The sequence below is a fragment of the Lissotriton vulgaris genome, chromosome 7 (genome assembly GCF_964263255.1).
Source record: "Lissotriton vulgaris chromosome 7, aLisVul1.2, whole genome shotgun sequence".
Taxonomy (NCBI): Eukaryota; Metazoa; Chordata; class Amphibia; order Caudata; family Salamandridae; genus Lissotriton; species Lissotriton vulgaris.
Genome location: NC_141695.1, coordinates 1,641,346,247 through 1,641,373,319, shown reverse-complemented (window position 1 = coordinate 1,641,373,319; position 27,073 = coordinate 1,641,346,247). Strand labels below are relative to the sequence as shown.

The 27,073-nt window shown below is 46.0% G+C and overlaps 1 protein-coding gene across 1 annotated transcript in view; it reads left to right on the top strand.

The window, feature by feature from the left end:
- PREX1 (phosphatidylinositol-3,4,5-trisphosphate dependent Rac exchange factor 1) overlaps positions 1–27,073 on the top strand; it is an 863,840-nt gene that overhangs the window by 697,163 nt on the left and 139,604 nt on the right. The window contains exons 23-27 of the mRNA XM_086932617.1: positions 3,120–3,304; positions 4,744–4,905; positions 7,388–7,598; positions 9,642–9,915; positions 11,021–11,227. Coding sequence (XP_086788743.1) covers positions 3,120–3,304; positions 4,744–4,905; positions 7,388–7,598; positions 9,642–9,915; positions 11,021–11,227 — 1,039 coding nt within the window. The remainder of the gene's footprint in view (positions 1–3,119; positions 3,305–4,743; positions 4,906–7,387; positions 7,599–9,641; positions 9,916–11,020; positions 11,228–27,073) is intronic.

The following is a 27,073-nucleotide window of genomic DNA, read 5'->3' as shown; positions in this document are numbered from 1 at the left end:
AGGCAGCCACCCTCTTAGTTTGGCAGATGAAGCTCAATGTGGGGTCCAGCCATACCCCGAGGTTTTTTATCTCTATGGCAGGAGAAGGTATCGTTCCTAGCTCAGGGGGCCACCAGTTGTCGTTCCACCATCCAAGTTGCTTTCCCACCACCATCACCTCAGTCTTCTTAGTGTTCAATTGGAGACAGTTTAGGTTCATCCAATTGGCCACCGCACGTAGCCCCTCACAGAAGTTGCGGGCGTCCACAGCTGAGTCCCCACTTAGTGTGACCGCCAGCTGCGTGTCATCCGCATAGGACACCATTGTCAGGCCCCAGCGTTTGACTACCGCAGCCAGCGGACTCACGTATAGGTTAAAAAGAGTGGGGCTCAAAGATGAACCCTGTGGGACTCCCAAGGTGAGCGGGTGGGAGGTGGATTTGCCAGGTGGTATCGCAACCTGAAAGGATCTGTTGGTAAGGAAGGAACGGAACCATCCTAGCGCCGTGCCCCTAACCCCAGCTTCCGCTAGCCTCCGCAATAGGATCTCGTGGGACACCGTATCGAAGGCGGCACTCAGGTCTAACAACAGGAGTGCCGCTGTTCGTCCGGTGTCCAGCACGGAGCGCAGATGTTCAACCATGTATAACAAGGCAGTCTCCGTGCTGTGACCTGCACGAAATCCATTTTGCGTGGGATCCAAGATGTTAGCTTTGGCAAGATGGTCGGCCAGGATCCTATTCACATGGGCTTCTGTGATTTTAGCAGGCCACGGCAGCAGTGAAATGGGGCGATAGTTTTCGGGTTTTACAGGATCTAGGGTAGGCTTTTTTAAGATGGGAGTAACTGCCGCTTGCTTCCACTTGGTGGGCACCACCCCTGAGGTCAAAGACGTGTTGATAAGGGCCAGCAAGGGAGCACGACATAACGCCTGCATGTTTTTGAACTGAGTCGGTATGAGAGGGTCTGCTGGAGAGCCAGATTTGATTTTTTGGCTCAGTAGATCGAAACCCTCCTCAGAAAGGGGGGCCAGCAAATCCAAGGACGGAGTATTGCCCTTTAGACCGACATCCAGGTCCAATTGATGCACGGCAGTTGGGAAGGTGCGATAGATTGTATGCACCTTTTGGACAAAGAAAGAGGCCAGACTCTCGCAATGAGAGTCTGTGCAGATTTCAGCAGCAGAGGCCCTCTTAGTCGTCAGCTCTTTTAGAACCTTAAAGATAAGTTTAGAGGGATTAGGGCTGTCCCGGAACTCCTGCGCGTAATATGCAGCACGTGTTCGGCAGACCGCTCTATGGTATGCCTTGGACAAAGTGAGATAGCAGGATTTACGCACGGGGTCGTAGGCCTTCCTCCATTGCCTTTCCGCTTGCCTGCACTCTCTCTTGAGAGACGCCAGGGTCTCATCATACCACGGGCTATGAGCCTTAGTACGGCACTTGGAGCGCACCAAGGGGATAAGGGAATCTAGGGCCGTTTCAATCCAAGCGCAGAAAGAGTCGTACCCTCCCTCAACATCCGAGAAGGTAGGTAAGGGAGTCATTCCAAGTAGAGAGTGGAAATCTTCTAGTTTTAATTTGCTCCACTGGCGAGAAAAAGAGGTTTTGTTCTGTGCCACAAATATAGGGTCTGCCACAGGAATGGCTGCCTTCACCAGCATATGATCAGTCCATGTCAGCGGGACGGATGGATACATGATTATATCCTCTAAGGTGGTGAAGAACGGATCCAGTGTATGACCACCTGAATGGGTAGGGGAAAACACTTTTTGTAGGAGCTGCAAGGCTTCTAAATCGGCTAGGCAGCTCTTAATAGCAGGTTGGGATGTGCAGTCAAAATGCAGATTGAGATCGCCAACCACATTGAAATTAGCACAGCCAAGCGCTTCTATGCTAATGACGTCCGGGAGAGCGGCTCTAAAGGCCGCATCGCAGCCCGGAGGCCGGTATATTAGAAGACCTGAGAAGCTGTAGCAGTGGGAAAGAGAAATTCTAAAGCGGGCACATTCGCAGCCCTGGAGTTTTAATTCTTTCCATTCGCAGGGAAAACAACGTTTCACTGCCATCGCAATGCCACCCCCTCTAGAGCCGCGGTTAAGAGTGGCCACTGTATATTCTGGGGGGAAAGCAAGATTTAAAATCGCGATGTCAGCGTCCTGAAGCCAGGTCTCGGTGATAAAGAACACATCTGGGGAGTCATTAGTCACAATATCAAAGATCTCCGCCTGGTGTTTGACCAGAGATCGGACATTTAAACTGTATATACTCACAGTGTTCACCCCGGCCAAAAGCGGTACAAAAGGGGGATCTTTTGACTGGGTGTGAGTGTTTGATTGGTTCAGATGCTCCGTCCATTACCACCCCCTTTTGTACCGCTTTTGGCCGCCATAAGTGTGGCAGGGTATGCTCAGACGTGAGTCTCTTGCTCACTTTGCCACTGGATTCAAGCAAGCCGGGCTGAAGACGGCTGGAATGCCAGAAACCAGTCCTCGGAAGCTTGTTTCCGGTCCAGGGAAGACATGGCTTGGCAGTTCGGGCTGGACTGTTCCCATGAGGCACAGGGTCAGACTGATTTGCATATAGCCATGTCTGAACTGGGGTGGCAGAGTGGGCTAAAGAACGGTGATGGATTAAACCCAGATCTTTTGACTGGGTGTGAGTGTTTGATTGGTTCAGATACTCCGTCCATTACCACCCCCTTTAGTACCATCATGCGCTTGGAGCAGGCAGATAATGCTATTTACTTAGGTAGCTACAAGTTCCCGGTTCATTTTCAGTCTAGATGTACTATAAATAATAACGTATGCAAAACTTGATATCTGCATTTCCTGTGGCTGGGATACATATCAGACTGGATCAGCAGCAGCAATGGTGTTACCAAAGATTGTGTCAGATAAGAAATGTCTGCCTTGATTAGATGATACCATTCACTGTACCTTTTGCAAATCTCCTACCGTGTGGTACTGCACTTCCTGTGAGCAACAACCGTTTCCGTTGCACAAAAGGATCAGCGTAACTGACACATCTGATTTGAAATTGGTCATGTTCTATTTTTCTTGCTATTTCCTCAGACAGTTGCTTTACTTTCAGCTTTTTTTCTAATGCCCTAGTTTTTATTAACGTGTCTTACTTTTCTAGATCTGGCACACATTTTCAACTCCCACTTGATAATCAGCGAAGGGGCGCCTCTCGTCAGCCTGACTGTGGACAACGTCCAGCTGGAACATGGCGTTGTGTACGAGTACGCGAGCACAGCGGGGATCAAGTGTTACGTTTTGGAGAGGACGGTTGAGCCCCGAGGCTGCTTCAGTATAACTGCCAAGGTGTGTTGTTTTTTAGCCACGTCAACAGTGCTGGTCTTTGGCAGGAAGCTCTTTGTGGCATTGAAAGCAAAAGCTGATGTCATGTGGTAGCAATGATGCATCAAAGGTATCATTGCATTTTTCCCAAGGTTTCATGTCATACTCATCTTCTTAAGGGTTTTGTTTCAGGATCCTTTAGCTATTGGCTTCTTTAGCACAGGAACCTTCACCATTGGCTGGAGACATTGGGCCTGATTTATGGGTTGACAGATGCAGTATGGCCTGTCAGGGAGGCAGAGAAAAACATCCATCCGCCAAATTCACAGATGCCCACCAGCCCAGAGGTCATCGCTGTACATTTAAAGGAACTGCAGCGCCTTTCAATGTTCAAATGGGTTGGTGGACTGCTGCTGTTGGTTTTGATGACCGTTCATCAAACTTTTTTAATTTGCTTGTTTTTCAAAAACAGACTCCCAAAGTTGGCAGTGTTTTTCTGAAAAACAAGTGACCCCCATGCTCTTGTTATTTTTTCCCAGGGTATGATGAGGCGGGGTTCTCTATTTTTTCCTTGTCCCCCACCACCAGTTTTTTGATGGAAGACATTACATCATCCACCCTCAATAAGGTTGACGGTATAAAAGATTTCCTCCGACAGACATACTTCGTCAGGCTGTCGGAGGAAGTTGTCCATCAACGGAGCCACTGGGAACTCCGTCAACAAAATGCTTAGGGTCTGCCCCTCTCTGAATGAGGTGGGCACGTTGAGGGTTTAGCGAGCAGGGTACTCCATTACGTTAGCGGCGGAGTGCCATATCTGTCAAACTCTAAATTGGGCATTTTGTCACTCACATCTTGGATCAGCCCATAGAAGCATTTTACTCTCATCTTGTTTCTTTTGACTGATTGGATGCAACCTTCCGCCTCCATTGCAGTGCATAAGGGACTATTTTACATCTCAAAAGAACACTCTGTTATCACATATTTACTTATTTAGCTCTATGATGCATTAATTACACAACACAATCCTTTTTTAACTGTTTTACTTTTTAGCAGGTATTTGTATTGATTTTGCAAACGTTTTTCTTTTTCTTTTTATATTTGTTTTTGTTTTCGATACATCAGGAAACATACTTCCACTTTTGAATAAACAAAATACTCATATTTCCCTGAGATGAATACGCATTTGATTGACCAAGTCATTTAAATTATATAACTTCAAAGAGTTCAAGATCTGAACCCCAGATGCCTATGAGCAAATTACAGTCTACTTCAAGTGTCTTTGAGAGGTGCACCTGTAAACAAATAGGGTACATCAGAATGACTTTGCACATATTGTTAAGTAAGTTTATTTGATAATTTGTTTATGGAAATTATCATTAAGAATTCTTTAGAGCAAAGATCGAGATGCAGCATGTTTATTTTTTTAAAAAGTTGTATGTTGCACTCTCTTTATTCTGTAGATCTTAGAAGCCTTTGCTGCAGACGATGACACATTTGTCCAGAATTGTCGAAATTTGATCTCTCTCAGCAGTGCTGTGGTTACCATGCCGCAGTATGAATTCAGGAATATATGTGACACAAAACTGGAGAATATCAGCAAAAGGATCATTAGCTATCAACAGGTACTTTTCATATGTTGACGATATGTGAACGTCTAAAGCATTATAAGAAAGCACTGCTGATGTGAAACACAGATTGCAGCAAAAAGCCTATGCGCACAACACTTCCATGGGTGTACAGTGTTTAGTATTATATTGTTTGTGGCTATGATAACTACATCATAATTGAAAGGGGAAGATATAATTCCCTCTTAGACAGATTGCAAGGGTTTCAATTTAATCTCATGTCTGCATGCAAGCTGTTGTGAGCAATGTGGGAAATGTGAAGGGTCTAGGCTAGAGATGGCAATCCTTATTTGCAGATGTTTAACATCTGCATGGCTGCCGATTGGCGTCTCTGTTCCGAGAACCCCTCCTTTAGTGTTTTCGCCGGAGAACGTTTGATGTCAGTACCCTGATAGAATCTTTAGGTTGTCGGGGCTTTTAAGGTATCCCCTCTGGCCACATATATACACAAGTGGTTGACATTTATGGGTTTTTGGGCATTGATGGCAGATATTATGGAATCTTTTGCATACTTGGAAGATGCTTGAAAGAGTGGCAGAGCTAGTTTGGAACACATCTTTGCAGATTTAGAGCAAAAGCTCTCCCATTTTCCAGGTACATACTTGATAACTCTTCCAGTCCAGGTCTCTGATTTTTGGGATTTGTAGAACTGTGATTGGATACAAATGGCTACCACTCTCAGAATTGAAAGAAAAAACCGCGATTGGAAGAACTACACACACATGTTCCCTGAAACTTGAGAGCTCTGCAAGTACTTAACTCAAATATGACTGTCACTCGTGTTCCTGGACACCTCTTCCATCATTTACACCGAGGAGGGGAATTTTTCCTTTGACCCGGCTGTTCCAAGAGATAGTGGGTCATTGTGTCCCCTCATTGGATACTGAGGAAGTGGCCAACCATGGTGGAGCCTGATGTGGTTGTGCAATGTGTGCTCTGTTGTGAAACAAGAAATATGGCCAATAATTTAGCAAAATTCTACTGTGATATTGCAATTCAAGAAATCTTTATTCGGCCATATGTGGCCATAAAAGACACACAAAAAATACACACAAATAAGTAAAGAAAAGCATACAGAACCATACAATTGTGCCTGCAGATTTAAATGACATGTCTACCAAAGATATGCCTAAAACCAAGAATGCACATTATCAAATCGTTAGGTTAATAAAATGTCATGCATATAAAAAGGGCCACACACAAATAAATCACTCCTATTGGCTATCCTTCCATTGATTTTCTAATTTTAACAGCCACTTTGAGAAAGGAGTAAACCCATGAGCAGATATCGGCGGTATTCAACAATTGTAAGCAAAACAGAGCTTCTCTGCATCTCAAAACAGAGCTTCTCTGCATCTGCGTTTGCCCATGGTTCATAAGAAGGGACTTAAGAAGATGTTTGAGCGGGAGGTGGAAATAATTGCAAAAAAACATTACATGCAACAACGATTGCTCTAATGTGTCCTCACTAGGACATGGCAAGGCAGAACATTTCAGAGAGTTGGAATCTCCTACAAAGCACAGGAGCCACCTAATCACCCCTGCTCTGAACCAAAAGAGGAGAGACCTATTCCAATTCGTAAGATCTAGGGAAAGATAAAAGGGGTGGTTCAGCGGAAGCAGAGGATCTGTAAGAGGTAAATACTGAGGGCTTTAATAACTCGGTTTTCAGCCTTAGTTCCGCACTGTATTCTGTCAAATATCACTTCACCCTTAGTTTCCCCTCACTATTAATGCTGCAAGGAGTGGTGACCAGGGGGGACAAACACAGGGCGTGCACGGTTTTGGAGATGTAAATCAGCCATGGAATTGTGCACCTCTTGTCTAGACAAAGACAATCCAGGATGGCGTCTCTACATAGTGACGCCTATTGGGTTATCCCATACGCTGAGCCATAATAGCAGGGGGACCAAATCAACCTTTTGTGTGGTGTAGTGTAAATGTAGCTCTAAGTGGATGATAAAGCTGGACCTAGATGGCGGATGGTGCAAAAAGCTCTGATAGATGCGGTTTTCCTCTGCTTGGAGGGGAGCGGTGTTGTGGTAGCTCCAAATACCTGCACGTATGTAGCGACTGGATCACACTTGGTATTGTAAGCATTAATGAGGGGGGGAAACAGTCCCTTTCCCTGTGGGTGTTTGAAGACTGGAAATGGCACCCACCGCTCTACTAAATTCAAGGAATACATTGTGTTGCTGGGAGTGCCAGGTCCCTGAAGGACCAAAAGTTACTCCCTAATAGCGAAAGTACCTCACCCTACTAAGTGGCTGACCCCTAATGGTGAGCCTAGGGATGGCAATTTTACCAGGCCCACACGCCATAGTATGCGACTTCCCACAATTGGTAACCAGGTGAAGGCTGCTCATGAAGGAAACTGCATTTTTATTTTCTTAAACTTCAAATTGTCAAAAATGCATGGCCCTACAACGACGACTTAAAAATCACAAGCTTAACATGAGGTTTCTTGTCATTATTTTAGTTTTCTGATGAACTAAAGACAAAGCTGAGCCCCCCCTTCAAGCGTGCTTCACTGGAGCTTCACCCTCTGGGCAGCATGGACTTTTGCCCCACCAACTGTCACATTAACCTCATGGATGTGTCCTACCCCAAAAGCACTACCTCACTTGGACGGTCATTCAGTATTCGCTTTGGACGAAAACCCTCTTTCTGCGGTCTAGATCCAGATCAAGGTGTGTGCTGTGAATTTATTTTCTTATTTGCATGCGAAAGGTGTGCATGTGTTTTTATTTGCGTTTGAATTCATTATTTTGTTATAGCTTTTGTATCGTGTTCATATCGTTCTGACTGGTGCATTTATCATGTTGGAACATAGCAACTTTTATCAGTAGCATTATTACTTGTAACGCACGGTTGTATTAAAATTGGTGTATAATGCATTAAAAAATATATGTACACTTATTACACACTTGAACATTTGATACACAACACAACAATAATTAAGCTTATTAGTGCATCATATGTGGGCAGCTCATGTCAATCCTTTTCTTATTTTTTATTTTTTTATTTTCACTGAATAAGTGTATACAATTATGAGGAAGCTTTAAAGCAGCCACAAAGTAATCCAAACTTGAGTATGCTTTACAACCTAGAACATTGAATAACAATACAGGAAATTTTTTGAGCAGAAATAGAATCTGATTAGAGGCAAGGCATTGAGACCACTGTGTTTTATGCATCACTAATTGTGCAGTTAATGCACACATCCTTATCCAAATATAATGAGACTTAACATGTCACTCTTCCTAATAAGTGATCTGAGGGCGCGAAAAATCAAGTAAGGTCGAAAACATTGTTTGTCTCTGACAAACTAAGCAACTGGTAGCAACAAATTAAAAATATATATATATTATCAGCTTATATTTTTATCTCATGTATGAGAACACCTTTAGATAATTTTGCTTTACTTTCATGGCACACTTTTATAACTCCAAAACAAAAAGAGGAAGCGTAGAGGTACTGATAGAATCACCCTCCTAGCAGAACTGTATAAACAAAGAGATTCTATCAAGGTGAAAAAGTGATAATTTTTATGTTTAATTTTCTGAGTGATACTAGGCTCTCTCTTAGGTTTAGAAAGATGAGAGCACAATGTGCTTGTTAAAATACCCCTCACACACTAAAAAGTCCTTTAGTGTCATGCTTCATCATAGGGGTCTTCCTGCCCCTATAACGGGACGGGGCGTGCTACGACCAAACGAACTACGCAGGAGCACTTAAGTTGTGACACACTTTTATAACTTCCTGGAATAAATATTTTTCCCTAGCAGTGTATCACAACGCAGTACCTCCTGATCCTCCTCTCTGTGTGAGGTGGTGGGTGCTCTGATCGACTAAGGTTTTCATTGTTATTGACTGTTGTGCACTAATTTATGAGTCTTTAGGAGTCTAGAAGTAAAAGGTTTGAGATAGCGACCCCACTCTTACCATATATTCCTTTGGTATAAATTGCCTTCCCCTTAGAAAACCATTTAAGCCAGATTTTGAGTTGTGTGGAGTACGAGGGGTGTTTACCACACCCACTGAACAGCAATATCCTTGTGTGGGGCAGGTCTATAGCAGTTTTTGCGTAGTAATGAAGCATAACATGTACATCTGTGTTTACTCTATGGAATTCAATTTGTTGTCTTTCTTTGAGACATTCTCAACTGACAATTTCCCTAGTGGAATCAGTCAGGCGAAAACTGTAGATGTGCAATAATGTTCGCACTATTCCTTAAAATTCAGATACCTCTACAGGATTTCTGCACACAAGGAAATGCATGCATGTAATGCATTTTTACTTTTTAACCCTTGCAGGTAGAACTATAATTGTATACCACAGTGTTCATGTGTTTGAGTGGCAGAGTACTGTGAGCCTGCATGTACATGGACATTTTAGTCCCCTGCATACTTGCACTGTCCTTGTCCCCTGTTAAAATTGGGTGTCTGGTCAAATCAACCATAGGAAAAAGAGAAGTGCACTTAAGTGTACTTTTTAGGACACTTCTTTGTGAAAAACAGATGTCCTGAAAAGACAACTTGAATTTGTGCTGGGTTTTTACACACACACCTCATTTTGCTCCTGCCTACATTTGGTTTCTGAATTTGCAAATGCGCAAAGTACTGCTTACCTTAAAAGGAATGTAATTTTGGTTTATTTCTTCTTTTGATATAGTTATTATTCTTTTAAATATGTTAGTTTAAGTATCCAATACTGTGTTTATTGTGTTTAGTTGGCAATTTAAATCCAATGTCCTACACGCAACATTGCATCACGACGATGGCTGCCCCCTCGTGGAAGTGCCTTCCTGAAGAAGATGGGTCAGATAGCAGTTTAATGGACAGTGGGTTTGGGCAACTAAATGGAGGGATGAGCAAAGAGGAGCGTGGGCTGAGCTTCCTGCTGAAGCAAGAAGACAAAGACATCCAAGACTCTTACCTGCAACTCTTCAACAAATTGGACTGTGCCGTAAAGGAAATGAAGCAATACGTCACCCAGATTAATAAGTGAGAATCTGATGTATAATTGGTGTGTAGCTATGTACCACTTTCTGATGATGTGAGAGTGTGCTAGAAGTATACACAACTTTCATAAGATATGACTTTGTATGTCAAAACCACATACACCAACACGGTAGGATTGCTATGAGCTATTTATTTCTTTATTTATTTATTTATTTATTTAAAGTTTTATGTAGCGCGAACAAGATCTTTGCAGATATCAGAGCGCTTTACAGAAACAGTAGGATGAAGGTTTAAACCTACGGAACATATATACAATGGTTATCATATAAGGTATGTTGTATGTAGGATGGAACCGTCTTCTCAGATTAGGACTTTGGCCTCATAATTGGGCCACTGTCATTGTGTGATTGACCCATTGTAGACCACATATTATAATTAAACAACAGAAGAGCTGGTTGGACTATTAATAAAATAGTTGACAGTCACGACTGTGCACTTTTTATATATTTTTCACCTCATCGCACTCACTTAGCACAATTTGGCTTTTTTTGCACCTCCTCAACACACACAAGAACCAGCTCCGCTGTAAACAGGCGTTGTAGCACACTGGAAAGACATTAGGTCTTTCCAGTGGGAACCCAGTGATGAAGCATGTCACCACTAGGTTGGTGAGTGAGGGTTCTTAAACAACTTTCTATATGTGTTGAGTTTCTTTATCCATTCTTTCCCTTCCACCTCACATATTTGTGTGAGGCTGTTTGTTTCCCTTTCACCTCACATATTTGTTTGAGGTTGTTTGTTGCCCTTTCACTCTTCTGTTGTTTAATAATAATTTAGTAGGGGTTTGAGAGTGAACAGTCATACCCTTACTCTCCTGTTGTTAGTTTGTGACCACATATTATATACATGATTGTATGTAACGTTTCATTACAGTGTATGTATGCAGATAGCTATTGTTATGATTTTATTGTTATACATTTTCATACTTTGAATTTTCCTTAAGTGCAGTGGTCTCTGTTGGATATTTTAATGCCTAGAAGTGTATGGTTTTATGTTTGCTTTGTACATTTCATACATTGAACTTTATTTAATATATTTAATATAGACGTTTGATTTACCCAGTTATTCATTTTGATCTTTTTTCCAGGCTTTTGTCCACCATTACAGAACCTTCCGAGTCTGATACCTGTGAGCCTCCATCTATGGAGGGGACGCCACCCTCCTCTGTGGTTGCCGAAGAAGGAGACATAGATAAGGTTGAACAGGGCGGCATTAAGAAGGTTTGCTTCAAGGTTTCCGAAGAAGATCAAGAGGATTCCGGTCATGACACAATGAGCTACAGAGACTCTTACAGGTAGGTTACACAAATCTCTGTTCACCTTTTCTGGAAAGTTCACAATCTTAATAAACTTGAAGTAGTCTGTGAACATGGTAAAACACAGAAATTGTTGCTAAATTGCATACGGAGCAGTGGTAATTAAAAGGCTGTGATTTGTAAGTGTATTCCCTTTATACAACTCAGTTCAGTTTTCTTTCAACAGTACAGTCAGTAGGATGCTTGTGCACAGAACACTGCCAATGAGCAAGCATTGCCAACAACATGGAAAGGAAAACCAATTGTAGACTTCAACAGACATTACATCCACACGTTTAAATGCAGGCTCTCACATCCAAATTAGGTGCCAAGGAGGCGGTAGTGCACATTGGTAGTTCACGGCCATGTGGATTGATAGGTTTTCTCAATTTACTATTATATAATGGGTTGTACTCTAGGTTGTGTTAGATGACGTGTAGCAAAAGCACAGAATGATGTAGCTCCCTATCTACAGTTGATGAAAGGCAGATGTGGGTGTTTAGAATCTCTTACCAAAGACATTAATAATGATGTTTATGTATGACCCTCTTTAGGACATTTGATTTTTATGTTATTTATTCAGAGGTACTTCTACAATGGCATGTTAATGAACATTTGTTAGTGTTACTTGGCGGTTACTTCACATTTTTCATTGTGGTTAGACTAAGAACTTCATTACCTTTGTCTGTAGAGCCTACTAAAGGGGCTAGAGTGGATCTTCTTATATAGTCTCCGGTAGAAGGTTTCAACACACAGTGGCAGCAAAGTACTGCAGTGTGCACTACGGTCCCAGGACAAGTTACTTCTGGTGTTTCATGTGTAATTGTAATGGGATATTTTAACTTGATTTTTAAATGTTTTGACTCTGAATTTCCACTTTTGTATATGTTGTTTATTTGAGGCTCCCCTACCTGGGGGGGAGCTAAAACTTGTTTTATTCACGTCCGCACCTCTGCATTTCTTCCAGCTCACGCTGCTCCTGAACCTTGACGGCTCCCGTAAGAGTGGGGCCGACATCTTAGGTCCCGCATGCACTCGTGCTTACACTCTAGTCCTGCTGCCTATAAAAGCAGCATACTGGCATGGCTGCGCCGCAGATGCGCCAAAGGCAAGCCCGTCTGTGCCTGGACAGCACCAGGGGCTAGTAACCTTGCCAGTTTTGGTCAAGTTAGATTAACACCAGCTGCCCGAAATTCGGTGAATGTGGGCATAGGTCCGATTGCATGTCTCGGGTGCTCTTTTGTGCTGCCCCCAAAGCTTGCAGAAAGGTGGGAGAGCAGTAACTTTTGTGGGACCGCGGTGATTGCTCATTGTCTTTTGCTTGACTGTCATTCCCTTATGAAACATAAAATTGAGATTGCCCACCACATAACGGCACAGCAACCGATCTCTGGTGGAAATGTGGCTACATGCTGAGTCCACTCCTGACATTCTAGAGGCTATTCCCACGGGCTATGAATTGTTAACACTGGACTGACCAAAGGGGAGGGGTGGCGGTCTGGCAGTGATATATAAACAACATCTGAGCTGCAGTTTTTCTGAAGTGCAGATAAGTGTATCTGAAGCAGCCTTCTTTTCATTCTCATGAGCAGCCCGCTGTTCCCTCAATGGTTTTCTGATGTATGGGCCCCCTGGGCATCCCTCCTCTTTTTTCACGGCTCTACTGGATTTCATCCCTGCAAATGCTGTGCAGCGTTCTAGCTTTCTAATCTTAGGCGATTTTAATCTCCATTTTGAGGATCGGACCTCCCATTTAGTCACAAACCTGACGGAGGATTTAAAGACGTTTCACGTGCAACGGCTGGTACAGGAACCCACTCACATTCAGGGGCACACTCTTGACCCCATTTTTGCCAATTTTGTCCTAGTCAAAGAAGCTCCCCTGGTTCCTATTGCTTGATCCAAACACTCTCTTATTCCTTTTCAGATTCTTGAAACGTTTCCCTTGCCGAACCCATCTTTTGCCCAATCTATTAAAACTCCGAATTGGACCTCGATTAATCAAGAGGCCCTCGTGTCTGCCTTGAGCTACCAGCCTCTATGCTTAGACACCTGTACCCTGGTTAATAATCAACAGGTTTCGGCCTGGATTGTTGAGGCTTTAGATTCTATAGCCCCATGGAAACCTCTGAATATTTCTCGCTCCCGACCTTCTGCCGCCTGGTTTACGGAGGACCTCCTTCAGATAAAAAAGTCATGCAAGCACGTAGAACGTAAATTACGCAAGAACTATTGTATCTTAGATAAAGAGATCTACTTACAAGCACTGAAAGAATATCCTAAGGAGATGAGACTAGCTCGGGCTTCGATTATTTTATGCAGAGAGTAGGTGAGGCCAATAACTCCTCCCACAAGATATTTAGAATAGTTATATCTCTCACGTCCTTGGTCGCTGTGTCTTTGGTTAGAGCTCCTGCTGTCAGTAGCTGTAATCAGATCGCTCATTTTTTGCTGATAAAATATTGTCTACTTGTGCCTGTTTCCAGGAAAGTACTAAGACTCCTACACATTCTCCTGCAAGAATGATTCTTCTTCCTTCATCAGAAAGCTTTCTCACTATAGAGAACATCTCAGTGGAAAGAATGTGCCTCTTAGCTGCTAGAAATTAAATCTGGCTCCCCTTTAGACTCCGCACCCCAGCTATTCTAGTCCATGGGCACAGCACCCTTGCCCCTATACTATGCACTTTGCTTGATTCATTCTTTGAAGCAGGTCAACTTCCAGCGGAATGGAAGCATGCTATCTATGGTGGTTCCCATTCTGAAGGAGCCTTCTTTGAACTCCTCAAAACCCGAGACTTTCGGCCTATCTCTCTGCTTCTTTTTGTTGCGAAAATTGTTAAAAAGCATGTAAATTACCAACTTATGAAGTTCACTGATAAGTCTCCTTCATGAGACACAATCTGGGTCCAGGCCACAGTACAGTTAGAATCGGCACTCCTAGTTTCTGAGTCGCTACGGAGAGTGGCTGATGAAGGGAAAACTGTTGCACTTGTCATGTAAGACTTAAGTGAAGCGTTTGACACTGCATTGCATGGTTTTGCTGCTAGAACAGCTGTGGTCACAGGGTATAAGAGGAAGAGCTCATGAATGGCTTGCTGACCCTTTACACAAGCGCTCTTTTCTGGTGTTCGAGAAGCCCTATACCTTCAATATTACCCCCCTCCAGCAGGGAGTGCCACAGGAATCCACTCTGAGCCCTACCTTGTTTAACCTGTAGCTCCGTCCCCTTGCAGACATAATTGAAAGCCATGGCGTGATGATTGTGTTGTGCGCAATGATTGTCTTGTGCGCTTATGACACTCAGCTGATGATCACTGGCACAAAATGACAGCATTGCCTCAGCGAACTTCAAGTCCTGTTTGGTAGATCTTGTGGCATGGATGGATATTAGTTGCCTGAAATTAAACACCCAAGATGATGGACGGAATGTTGCACAATGGCAAAACATTTACCCCGAGTCACAGATCTGGGTTTAATCCATCGTTATTTTGCTCACCAAGCCACCCCAGTTCAGACATGGCCATATGCAAATCAGTCTTGACCCTGTGCCTCATGGGAACAGTCCAGACCGAACTGCCAAGCCAAGACTTCCCTGGACCGGAATCAAGCATCCTAGGACCGGTTTCTGGCTATCAGCCGTCTTCGGCCAGGATCTGTTGACTGGGTGTGAGTGTTTGATTGGTTCAGATACTCTGTCCATCGCCACCCCCTTTTGTACGGAAATTAAATGCGGACAAGACAGAGGTCCTGGTGATCGGGAAACAGACCTCAATATGGTCCTCTGCGTGGTTGCCGGGTGAACTTGGCCCCACCCCAATCCCTAAACCAAAAGTAAAAAATGTGGGCTTTTTTTGATGCACAGTTGTCTTTTGAGAGCCAGATCAAGGCCACGACTGGCACTTGTTTTGGAGTACTAAAGTTGCAAAGGAAGATTTTAGGGCTCCTACCGGACTCAGCAAGAAAGAAGGTAATGTAAGCGCTTCTTGTGTCCCGGTTTGATTATTGTAAAATACTCTATCTGGTAGTCTCAAGGGGCAGACTGTGAATGCTTCAGAGAGTTCAGAATGCAATGGCCCGGCTGCTGTTGAAAATTCCAAAACAGCTGGCCATTAGCCCAGGTCTGGCTGAACTTTACTGGCTCCCTGTTAAGCATGGAATCTCTTTTAAGGCACCATGTTTTATGCATATAGGGGTCCAAGTTATTTATATCCTCTGATTCAAGCCTATACCCCCTCCAGACACCTTAGGTCTAGTGACCACAATTCCTAGAGTGCGCAGAATGCGCTGGGGGCTGATCCTTTGGATTTTTGGCAGCCAAACTCTGGAACTCAATGCCATTGGATCTGAGACTCAATCCTCTAGAAGTAAGTTTCCGTAACAATCTCAAGACCTGGTTGTTTAGGCAAAGTATGTAGAACCGTCTGGTTTAGACAACTCTGACTTTACTTGACTGTGAACCAGTGCTTTTTTCTCCAGCGCAGGGACACTACTTGGAGTTACCAGGCAAATCCTTTAACATAACATAACAAGAAAACTGCAATTTAAATGGCATAGAGAAATTAGAAGCTTAGTTCACCGTCATATTTTAAGATACTGATACATGGACGTCTAAATGATTTCCTGCCTTTATTCTTCTGCTGTCCCCTCTTACACAGAATGTGCCTTTTTTTTTTTTTTTGGTGTAAGACATTTATTATGTGAAAAGAGACAGAAGATTACACTGCGTCTCGCCAACAACCCGGAGGCAGGCCGCTATGAAGTTTACACATCATCAAATTTAGTAAAGCAGTCAGTTGTAGCATAACTTTGCGGAGCTCCGAGCTCCCATCAGGATGTACAATACAATAATGAAATGTATGTGAGCGATGTAACCTTAGCACGGTAATTGGTCTTACTTTTATCAGTGCAGTAGACAGATGACCATAACATGAGATGTGGAAGCTGTTCCGGGGCAATCAGCAGGCCCCAGCTCTTGAAACAACAAGTGAGACTCATACGTCTAGCAGCACTGTTTACGCCCAACCGTCCCCAACAAACAAACAAAAAAACCAAAAAAAAAACCGTAAACAACGTAACATTGGTGCAATCACAAAAAGTCAACCACGCAGCGTCCCACACTTTGACGAGGCCGCGTGTTTCTGCGCTGGGCAACTATCGGCGGATGGCGATCTGTGGCAGTGGTGGAGGTGTGGCAGGCATCGAGCATACCTGGTGGAGGTGGAGGGGGGGGGGAAGCAGGGGGAGAAGAGAGATGTCGGAGCAGGGTGAGTGGCTGGGTCAAGTGGTCCTAGGGGAGGCAGATATAACAGGACACGCCGCTAGTGCAAAGTCAAAGAGGGACAGCAGGGTAAGCGTGCTCCACGGCCAGGGCAAGCCAGCGCCGGATTAGGTCCACAGAGTCAAAACAATTCGAGTCTGCATACCAACCATTCAGCCCATATCATCCGAAACACCCACATGAGGCGATCCGCCAGAGACGACCGATCCCGCACGTTCCCTTGTCCATTGTAAAAATGGCTCCCAAATGTCATTCGGTCTAGAGGCAGTGGGCATAGTCTCCCAGTAGTGAGTCAGTTGTGCGTGTCCATAAGTGACATCCCCGATCCACCCAGTGAACAATGGTAGTGCTTTCCTGCCCCAGTGTAGTGAAATCTGTCGTTTAGCATAAAGGAGGAGGAGTGCATGTAATTTCCTGTCACAAGGTTCAGTGTCTTTGACATAGCCCAACAGGCCTACGAGTGGCGACGGCGTGTCGTTCCTGTGCAAGATCTGGTTGATAGCTGTGAAGATGTCTGTCCAGTAGCCGTTCAGTTCGGGGCAGCTCCATGCCACATGTATGAAGGATGCATCCTCCCTCCCGCACTTGCAGCAGGACGCATCCGTGCGGATGCCCATGCGGTGAAGTAGCATCGGTGTCCTGTAGTACCGGTGTAAGAATTTAAAGTGAATGAGCCGCAGCCGGTAGTTCGGAGATAGTGCAGTTAATTGTTTACAGCAGTACTCCCACATTTCGTCAGTGAGAGGGACTTCCAGGTCGGCAGCCCAAGCCACCTTGGCTGTGGCCACAGTGATTGGGGCCTGCTCTTGCATGCAGTTGTAGAGTCTCGATACCAATTTTTTGGGAGAGGGTTTCGAAAGCAAGTTCTGGAGGGCATCTAGAGCTCGCGGCTCTTCCGGGAATTGGGACCCCAACTGTTTGCAAGATTCCCTAAGGGAGTGATATAGCAGCGTGTCCGCAAAAGATTCAGGCTGGTCACCATCTCTTGTGCACAACTCCACAAAGGTGCCTTCAGGGTATAAATCGGCGAAGGTGTGTAGCCTTTTCCCACGGAGCATGTGAACGTCGCCTCTGGCAGTTAAACAGGGTAACATCGGGTTTCCTCTTAGCGGGACGGCAGGCGCATACAAGAAGGAGAGTCCAGCTCTCCTCTACAGTTCTCGCCAGGTCCAGCGTACCATCTCCACGGTGTCGACCTCCTCTGAAGGGCGTGAGACTTTCCCGTATAGGGCCACGCGCAGAGGCAAGGGGGCTACCGCAGCCAACTCCACCGCCACGTGCGGTTGGTAGGGGGTGGGGAAGGCCCAAAAATGCAGAAACTGCGCCTGTGCACACAGAGAGTATAGCCTCAAGTCGGGGGCCCCGAGGCCCCCTTGCCGAAGTGGGAGTGTGAGTAGGTCCCAGGAGACCCTCGCCTGTCCTCCAGCCCAGACCAGTTTCAACAACAACGAGCGCACACGCGCATGGAAGTGCGACGTCATGGGCAGCGGGATATTCACGAACAGATACAGGAATTTGGGAAGAATCACCATTTTCGCTAACGCTATTCTTGCAACCAGGGACAAAGGCAGTTTATTCCAAACTTCAATCTTCCCTTCCATCCAATCCACTGCTCTCCCAAAGTTCAGGGACCATAGCTCCTGTACATCCCGACTGATCCATATCCCCAGGTACTTAACAGCCTCAGTCTCCCAACGTAGAGGGTAGTCTGCAGCTGGTCGACTAGTCTCATCTGTCAGTGGGAAAGCTACAGACTTAGACCAATTGATGGATACTCCCGCCAGGCCCTCGAACCTCACGAATTCTCGGAGCAACGGGTTCATGTTGTCTCTGGGGTTGACGATGTACAAAGTCACATCGTCAGCATATAACGAGATCAGTAAGCTCCGAGAGCTAAACCCGATGCCCCTCGCGGTGTGGTGTTGTCGTATCCTAGCTGCAAGTGGCTCCATTGCGATGGCAAATAGGAGGGGGGACAGTGGGCACCCTTGCCTGGTTCCTCTAGTGACATCGAAAGATCTAGAAACCAGGCCGTTTACGCTCACTCTGGCTCTGCGTCCAGTGTACAGCAGTTTTATTAGCGTCATGAAATTACGACTGAATCCCATTCTTTCCAATACTTTAAACAAATACGGCCATTCCAAAGAGTCAAACGCTTTGGTGGCGTCCAAGAACACCACCGCTGCCTGCACAGATGGGTGTAGGTAATGAAGGACCGAGAAAATAGTTCTGAGGTTATGGGACGTGGCCCTACCGGGGATGAATCCGGACTGGTCAGGCAAAGCAATAATCGGCAACATCGGTTGCAGCTTGTCCGCGATTATTTTAGCATATATTTTGGCGTCTACATTGATTAGGGAGAGGGGCCTATAGGAGTCCAGGAGCATCTCATCTTTGTCAGGTTTTAAGAGTGTAATTATTAAGGCTTCATGCATGGAATCTGGCAGGGAGTTTAATTCAAGTGCCTCCACAAACACGGAGTGTAGTTTCGGCGCCAGCTCATCTACATAAGTTTTGTAAAAGGACGTAGTCAGGCCGTCAGGGCCAGGGGCCTTGTTTGCCGGCATGCTTTTGATCACCTGAGCAATGTCCTGGACAGTAACAGGCAGGTCCATGTACTCTCTGTGGTTGTTATTAAACCAAACTAGTGCAATGGAGTCAAGGAAGCTGTCTAAGGAGGCCGGGGCAGTGGGTTGTTTGGAGGCGTATAGGGACGCATAAAAGTCAGTGAAGGCGCGTAACACCGCTTCTTGGCCTACGGCCAAAGACCCCTCCCTGTCATAAATGGTGTGGATGTGGTGTGAGTGTGTGCGAGGAGCTATCAACCTGGCAAGTGTTCTGCTGGGCCTATCACCCTCTCCGTGTCTGCGGGCCTCAGCTCGCCTCCCTAGAAATCGCACCTCCCGCTCCGCTTCCTCCTGAAAGGCAAGCATTTTCGTCTTGATGTCACCAGCAATTGCTAAAGTCGGGTCAAGGCTAATGGCCGCATCTAGCCCTCGTAGCTCCCCCTCCAGTCTCGCCAGGGTGTCACGAATCGTTCGCAGCACACCCGCCTGTCTCGCTATGCACTGGCCCTTCATCACCGCCTTAAAGGCATCCCATTCAACAGCTTCTGAAGTGACGGAACCTGCATTCTCAGCAAAGTATTTAACGATATCATCTCTTATCTCCTCAACGAATACTGGGTCCGTTAGTGCGTGCGGGGGTAATCGCCACGTGAATGCCCTGTTAATGGTGTCAGGTAGGCGCAGCTCAAGTTCACAAGGGGCGTGGTCCGACAGGGACCTAGCTTGTATTTCGACCTTTGTCACCCACGTCGCAACCTCAGGAGATACCAACCAGAAGTCCAATCTGGACCAAGCCGCTTTATGGCACGTGTAACAAGTCCCCACTCTCACATTCGGATGTCGAACTCTCCACACATCTGACAACAATCCCTCATCCATCACATCAAGGACTGCCTGGCGCGCACGGGCATGCATAGGTCTACTCACACCTCGTCTGTCCATGTCATCATCCAGCACAACATTAAAATCACGCCCTAGCACCACTGATGAGCAGTCAAGCAGCGCGATCTGCGCCCATACGTCCCTGAAGAAGTCGGGGTCATCTACATTAGGACCGTAAATGGCGGCCAGCACGATAGGTCGCCCCTGCAGGGAGCCATGTAAGATCACGTATCTACCATCCACATCCCGCACGTGAGCACGCTCCCGCCAATCCAGCCCTCTGCGTACAAGAATCGCCGCCCCTCTTGCATAGTTAGAGTAAACGGCAGAATACACATGAGACCATCTGGAGTTATTCAACCTGGGTGAAGGGGTCGTATTAATATGAGTCTCTTGTAGAAAGCAAATGTCTACGTTATGCCTAGCCAACGTGCCATGCATCAGTCGGGCTTTCCTGTAGTCCCCGAGGCCTCTAATGTTCCAGGTCCATAGTTTAATCCCTCCCATATCTGAAACACTGCAGTTGCAGGACCATCCCTTCCCCATCCCGTCCCCCATGCCCACATTGGACATCACATCTCCCTGCCACTAATCGCGTGCACAAAAGTGAAAACATGGCATCAGGCACATTGCACCATGTCAGAACAAAAAATAACAAGTCAACAAACCCCCCCCCCATTTCCCTCCACCCTCAGCAACCTCCCAATTAGGTCGTGATATACCCCATAGTAAGGCATGCAAGGCGTAACATAAAACCAACAGTGAAAACAACGGGAGGCACCCCATGGGGCGTGGTGTGCCCAGCTTACACCCCCGTGCGAACGGGGTGGCTACAGTTAGGGATAAGGTTCCATGGGTTCTGCGAATCCCCCGCCCTTGGGTCCCTTGGTCTTACCATTTCCAATATGTCCATAGGCAGTAGGGCACCATGAAGCTCTACCTGAAGTCCTGGGACAAGACATGGCCCTACCCAGCTCGTTCCCGGGTTGAGTGTAACAGCAGTGTTCGTAAGGAGTCTGCGTGAACCCATATGATACATGAGGTGGCAAACCCACGACGTCTCAGTTCCTACGCCAGAATACCATTTAGTCATTGTCACTTAGCTGTTCCGCCGTGTCTTCGTGTCTGGGCGACCTTCTCCTGGTCCCCGCTCCGCCGATGTGCTTGGCGAACTTGAGCGCCGACTTCGCATCAGTGAAAAAGTGGGTAGTGTTGTCATGTAGTACCTTTAATTTTGCCGGGTACAGCAGAGAGTACGTCACACCTGCCTGCAGCAACAGTTTCTTCGCCGGCAGGAATTCCTTACGGGCCGCTTGCACCAGGGGGGTGAAGTTCGGATAAAAGGAAATGTTGTTCCCTTTATGGGTGATTTTGCCCTTCTCTCTCGCCAGCCGTAAGATCAAGTCTCTGTCCTGGTAATTGATCAATTTAGCGAGGATGGGCCGAGGTGTAGCCCCTGGCGGTGGTTTCTTCCCTAGCGATCTGTGCGCTCTCTCGACTGTGAAGACTGAGGACAGGTGTGGGTCGAAGAGTTCATGTAAGAGGTCCGCCACATATGTCTCCATCTTGTCAATGTTTGTTGTCTCCGGAATTCCCGTTATGCATATATTGGATCTACGGGAACGCGCCTCCAAATCGCCTGACTTGGCTCGCAAAGTGTCTAGCTCTCGTTCCAGAGATGTGATATGTTGCTTGGCTTGCTGCTGGAATTCACAGCATTCAGTTTGCCTGTTTTCCAAGCAGTCCAGCCGAGTCTCATGTACATTAACCTTGGATTTCACAGATTCCAGTTGCGCAGACATGGCGTCAAGCTTGGTATCGATACTTTTCAGGCTGGATCTCACCTCCATGATGAGCGCACCAAAGTCTATATCGGCCGGCGTCCCTTGCGACGACGCCATGTCGCCTCCCGCCTCTGTAGCTGGGTTCCTCGGAGGACGCTTATTGTCAAAGCTGATTTTGGGCTGTCTGGCTTCGTTTTTCCCCATCGTGGCGGTGTGGCCCCGTCAGTGGGTGGCTCGGAAACACAGCGACCCCCTGTCTGTTTTAGGTGCGACGATCTGTGTGATTCAGGGGTTGTATAGGCAGCCCCGGGGGGTCCTGGATTTGCAGCCTAGGCCCCAGGTCACAGTGGTGTGTTTGTGCCCTGCACGCGATGCCAGCAACGCGCCAGGCAAGCCAACCTCGAGCTCCAAAATGGCGGGCGATTTGCGTAGTTCACTGCAGCGGCGCCGCAGCCAGCAAGGCAGCAGAGCAGGTGGCCGGCATATAATGTCAGGGCTGGAGCCCCACAGTTTCGTAGTTGTGTAGGTATTGCGCCGGTTCCGTTAGCTATTTGCACCAGCACCTTCCAGGCGGAGCGGTGAGGGTATGAGGATGCCAGCGGGCCCCCACCGCATGTATCGCTGCCCGCTGCACCCCGACCACCCCTGCTAGTGATTGTAGTGGGGCAGGACCGATTTCTCACCCGGTTGCCTCTGTCTCGGTCACCATGCGTCTTCTCCGTGATAATGGCGGGTCCGACTCCTGCGTCACAGTCGGAGCCGCCGCCGAGCAGGGGAACTGGCCGTCCCCCGTGTCTCACCCGACCACAGTGCCTATGTCCGACCCCGGGCTCTGCAGGGGTCCGCCGAGGATAGTCCAAAGCTTCGGCGCCGCCGCCGGCAAAATTTCGCGCCTCCGGTCGCCGGGCTTCCAGGGGCCTCCAAAGCCGCGGGCTGCAGTGCGCCGCGTTGCCCAGGGCTCAGCACTTCCGCCCAGTATCAGGTCGGGCTTACAGGTCGGCAAATTATCGAGTGGCTCTAGTTCTCCGATCGCTTCTGCTGTGTCCCAAACTTCCACTCCGGGATCATGGAGGTGTCCGCTGTCGAACCCTGAGGCAGCGGGGGTTCGCAGGTGCCAGGAGCAGGATTAGAACAGGATTAATTTTTGTAGCCGGCGGAGCTCACTCAACGAGCGGCCATCTCGCAGCTCGGCTAGCCACGCCCCACACAGAATGTGCCTTGATCATTTTGGAAGTGCAACAAATGTGGAATTCCACACATTCATCCTGGACACTAAAATACAGAATGTAGGACATAGACAAAAGGAGTCATTTTAGTAGTTGGTATTCAAATATAGGGGGCGATTATGATTGCGGTTTTGCCGCATCCTCTGGGCCGGCGGAAGCCACCGCCGGCCCGGAGGATGCGGAAAAACCGCTGCGGAGCCTCCAAAGACCCACTGCTATATTAGGATGGCTGGTGGGTCTTGAATTCTGTCCGCCGCTTTTCCGCCACAGTCACAGTACGACCGCGGCAAAAAAGCCCTAATATGGTGGAGGTGTCTAACAGACACCGCCAGCCATATTAGGATGGTGGGAAAAACATGCTTTTCCACAGCGGCTTTTCCGCCGTGGAAAAGCATACGGACTTTCACTTCGGGGGCTCGTTGCGGGCCCCCTGGGTGAAGGGGGGGTGGGGGGTGCACATGGGGGGTACCTATGGTACCCCCCTGCATTTGCGTGCACAAAGCAGCAGGCACTGCGCGGTGCCTGCCGCTTTGTGCATGCAAATGCGATGCATGCATTTTTAGCCTTGCGGCGGGTGCAGCTTGAAGCTGCACCCGCTGCAATGTTAAAGATAGAGGATGTGACTGCCACCCTGGCGGTCGCATCCTAATCTGATCGGAGGGAACGCCGCAGCCCCTGCGGACGTTCCCTCCTCCTCAGGGGTCGCGGACGGACTCAAGTCCGTCCGCGATCATAATCGGCCCCTTATTGTGTAGTTGTTATGTCTGATGTCTAACATTCAGTACTGTGTCTAAGTTACCTCCTGTGTCTGGGCATGCAGATAACAATAAAAGTGTTTTGGGCTGTATTTATTCAACCATTGTCTGAGCATCAATCCTTTAAGAGAAAATCCACAACACAGTTGTGCAAAAATAGGCAGTTGCTTTGTATGTACTGGGGCATGGCCTTAGCTAGGTGATCAGTTCCTTTGAAGGCAATTATGGAAACCGAATTCTAAAAACAGTAAGGCCACATGACGAGTTATCTTTCTTCATAATATGCTTATGATTACTGAATTAACTCCAAATGTGTCATATTGTTACCTTTTCAGGGTAATGTAAAACCATTATTTCATCTTGATGAGCCTTTTCTGTGCGGATGATGATCTATGAGCAATTCCACTATGGCTTAATGTACAGTTTATATAAACCAGTATTTACAGATCACATATTATAGGAGCATTTTGGGAAATTCTATATCGCCTGGTTTTTATGCTCAAGGCTCTGTTTTCTTTCTTGTATGCTCAAGGCTCTGTTTTCTTTCTTGACCACTTGTTCTGAGCCCGGCTAAACTGGCATCATTTATGGTATGCTTTGTGTATAATGGCATTCCCTTCTTGTCCAGTGGAGCTGCTGCTGGGCCAGATATAGGCTGACGCAAAGTTGTTATAATTCAGCGGGTACTGAGAAAAATTGAATATTAATAAGTGTCCTATTGTAAATTGACCGAAACTACCTTCTGCCCTGTACAGCTACAAGCATCGCTAGTTGTGGGTGGTAAAGTATGATTTATAATAACAAAAGCAAATCTCGGTACCCTAGAGTGCAAGTTACCGGCTTTCCAGTTCTCCCATACCGCTAAAGCTGTATTAAACTTGTAACGGGTGAGGGAGATTCTTGTAGTGCCCGGGTAGTTTTACCTGAATTGCGCAACTCCACAAATGGGTTTGAAATCAGATCAGTTATCGAGTAACTGCTTCGGTGGGAACCTGTGACTGGGCTTTTTTTCATGATTCTTTTTACGAGAGAGGTTTTTGTATCCATCTGTTGTCTAGGATTTCGTGGCAGGTATGTCTAGTAGTTGCTCAAGGAGATGACCACACTTTTGGTTTTTGGAGGCCTGACATTGTTTCTGTGGAATATTGAAGGTAGAGTGTGGGCGATGGACCCTCTCCAAAGAGGAAACTCACTTGCAATTTTAATTTCCTGGAATTCACTGTAATCTTTATCATTTATTTTATTAATTTATTTATTTTATTTATTTATTTTTGCTATGTCCTTTTTGGGGATTTTTATCGTTTTTATTTTATATTTCACCGAATGTATCCAGACTGTTTAATAACTGTTTCCAATGATCTCTTGTACATTTTCTTTAGTTTTTTTGTTTGGTTTATTTTTCGAATGACGTTCTATGAAACTTAAATTCTCCCTTGGATCCGAAGTCCAGAGATGTGCCATTGTTGAAATCAGTTTACATCTGAAGTCCCTTCTGTTTGGTCAATATGTGGCTCAATCACAACTCCGATCAAGAGTCTGATGTGAGCCCCGCATAGCTTGGTAGAAAGATTTCCTACAGATACAGAAACATTACGATGCACGCTTCTTGCACGCCAGCACAATATGCACAATTTCTGAGAAGCGTTGACCCATTAATAGCTCTGATGCCGCTGCTGTCATGTTGGGTTTGTGGTTTCACACCTACAGCAACATGAAGATTATCCGTTTCAAGAAATATCATGTGCATCTGCCAACTTGTCACTTGATCTGTGGTCGATACAGAAAAGCTGTATGCCAATATAAACAATATTTTATAGGTTTGTGGTACTTTGCTATTTGGCAGATTGGATGCAACTGCTTCCTTCTCTTACTCGTTGAGGCGCAAATCAAATGCTTCAATGGAAAAATCAATTTGCTTCAGTTTACGTTACATTTTCAGTGTTTTTTTTTACGACTGCAAGAATTATTCATATTCTGTTCATCAGCTAATTTTTGCTTTAGACGTTAAATAGTGTACATACATTATTCATATGAGTTGGCATTCCCCTGACTCTTGTCATGCAAATACTTCTGACCAGGGAGAATTGATCCCTACCAAGCTAGCCTTGCGTGTAGGAGAGTTGTGTGTATTTTATGACATTTGCTGACTCTGATTGCCACACCTCTCTGAGGATTTGTTCAGAATTTAAAGTATTCTGTCTGCAGTTTGTTGCCATGTTATATTTTGCATTTCTCAGACACCAATAGGAAGTGGAAGAACGTACTATGTTACACTGATTCACCTTGATTTTATAGTGTTATGTGTTTTTGTGTTGTATGGTATTTTCTAATTTCTATACCTCTTGGGATGTTGGGCTTTCACAGGGTGTGATTTGGTCTTTGTAGCGTGGCTTTGCCCAATGAAGGGTGTTGTGCAGGGATATTTCAGGCTTTTGATCTTACAACTTAAACATGTGTGTATCATGTCTGTTGGTAATTGTATGTAAGTGCATTTATGTTGTGCTTACTAACCCTGACAAGGTGCGGAAGGCTTTTACAGCGAGTAGCACGCTCCAGAATGCAAGGTTAGTGGTTAATCCATATATTATAGGGATTATGGGATTAGTCTTGTGCTGTCAATGAAACCACTGTAGGCGCTTTCTGCCGCTTCTGTGTTGTACATTAATTTAGCCGGAGTTAGGCGTGATCATTAGTGGCGGTATGAGAGTTAATGTAAATGATTGTTGGGATGAATGGATAGGCTAGAAGATGAAAGGCATTGTTGAGTTGCAGGGGGTGGCTTCAATGAAAGAATAAGGTTGTCATCTAAAGATAAAGGGATGGACAATTTGGAGAAATGCAGTGATGCTTGTTATGATAAACAGATCTGGTTTAAAATAGGATATACTCTAGAGACCGAAGGCATGCAGTGGATGGAAGGTAAGGAGAGGACCATTCACAAGAAAAAACTGGAGAGGCAGCAATGCCAATGTTTGAGGTCAAGATCACTTTTTCATGTCTTGTATTAGGAGTATAATGGGAGGAGGCTTTTTGTAATAGCTTGCAATCTGAGGATGCAAAATTGTAGAAAAACATTATTTACATGTGAGATAGTGCTATGTTGGTTACTTTTCGTAGGTGCCAGAATCAGACGAAGGGTCTGTCTGCCGCTAGGCCGAAGCTTCAGCGAGGTCAGCGGTTCAGCTCAGGGGTCTGAAGCATAGATAACGTAATGCCTGGATACGTATACCGGGAAATAGGGAGGATGGTAAACTGCTCTCGGTTGAAGAAGAAACCGTGTGATCATCGCAATCTGAGAGACCACACTGAGAAAACAACACACACTTCTAAAGGAGATTCAGGAAATGCTGGA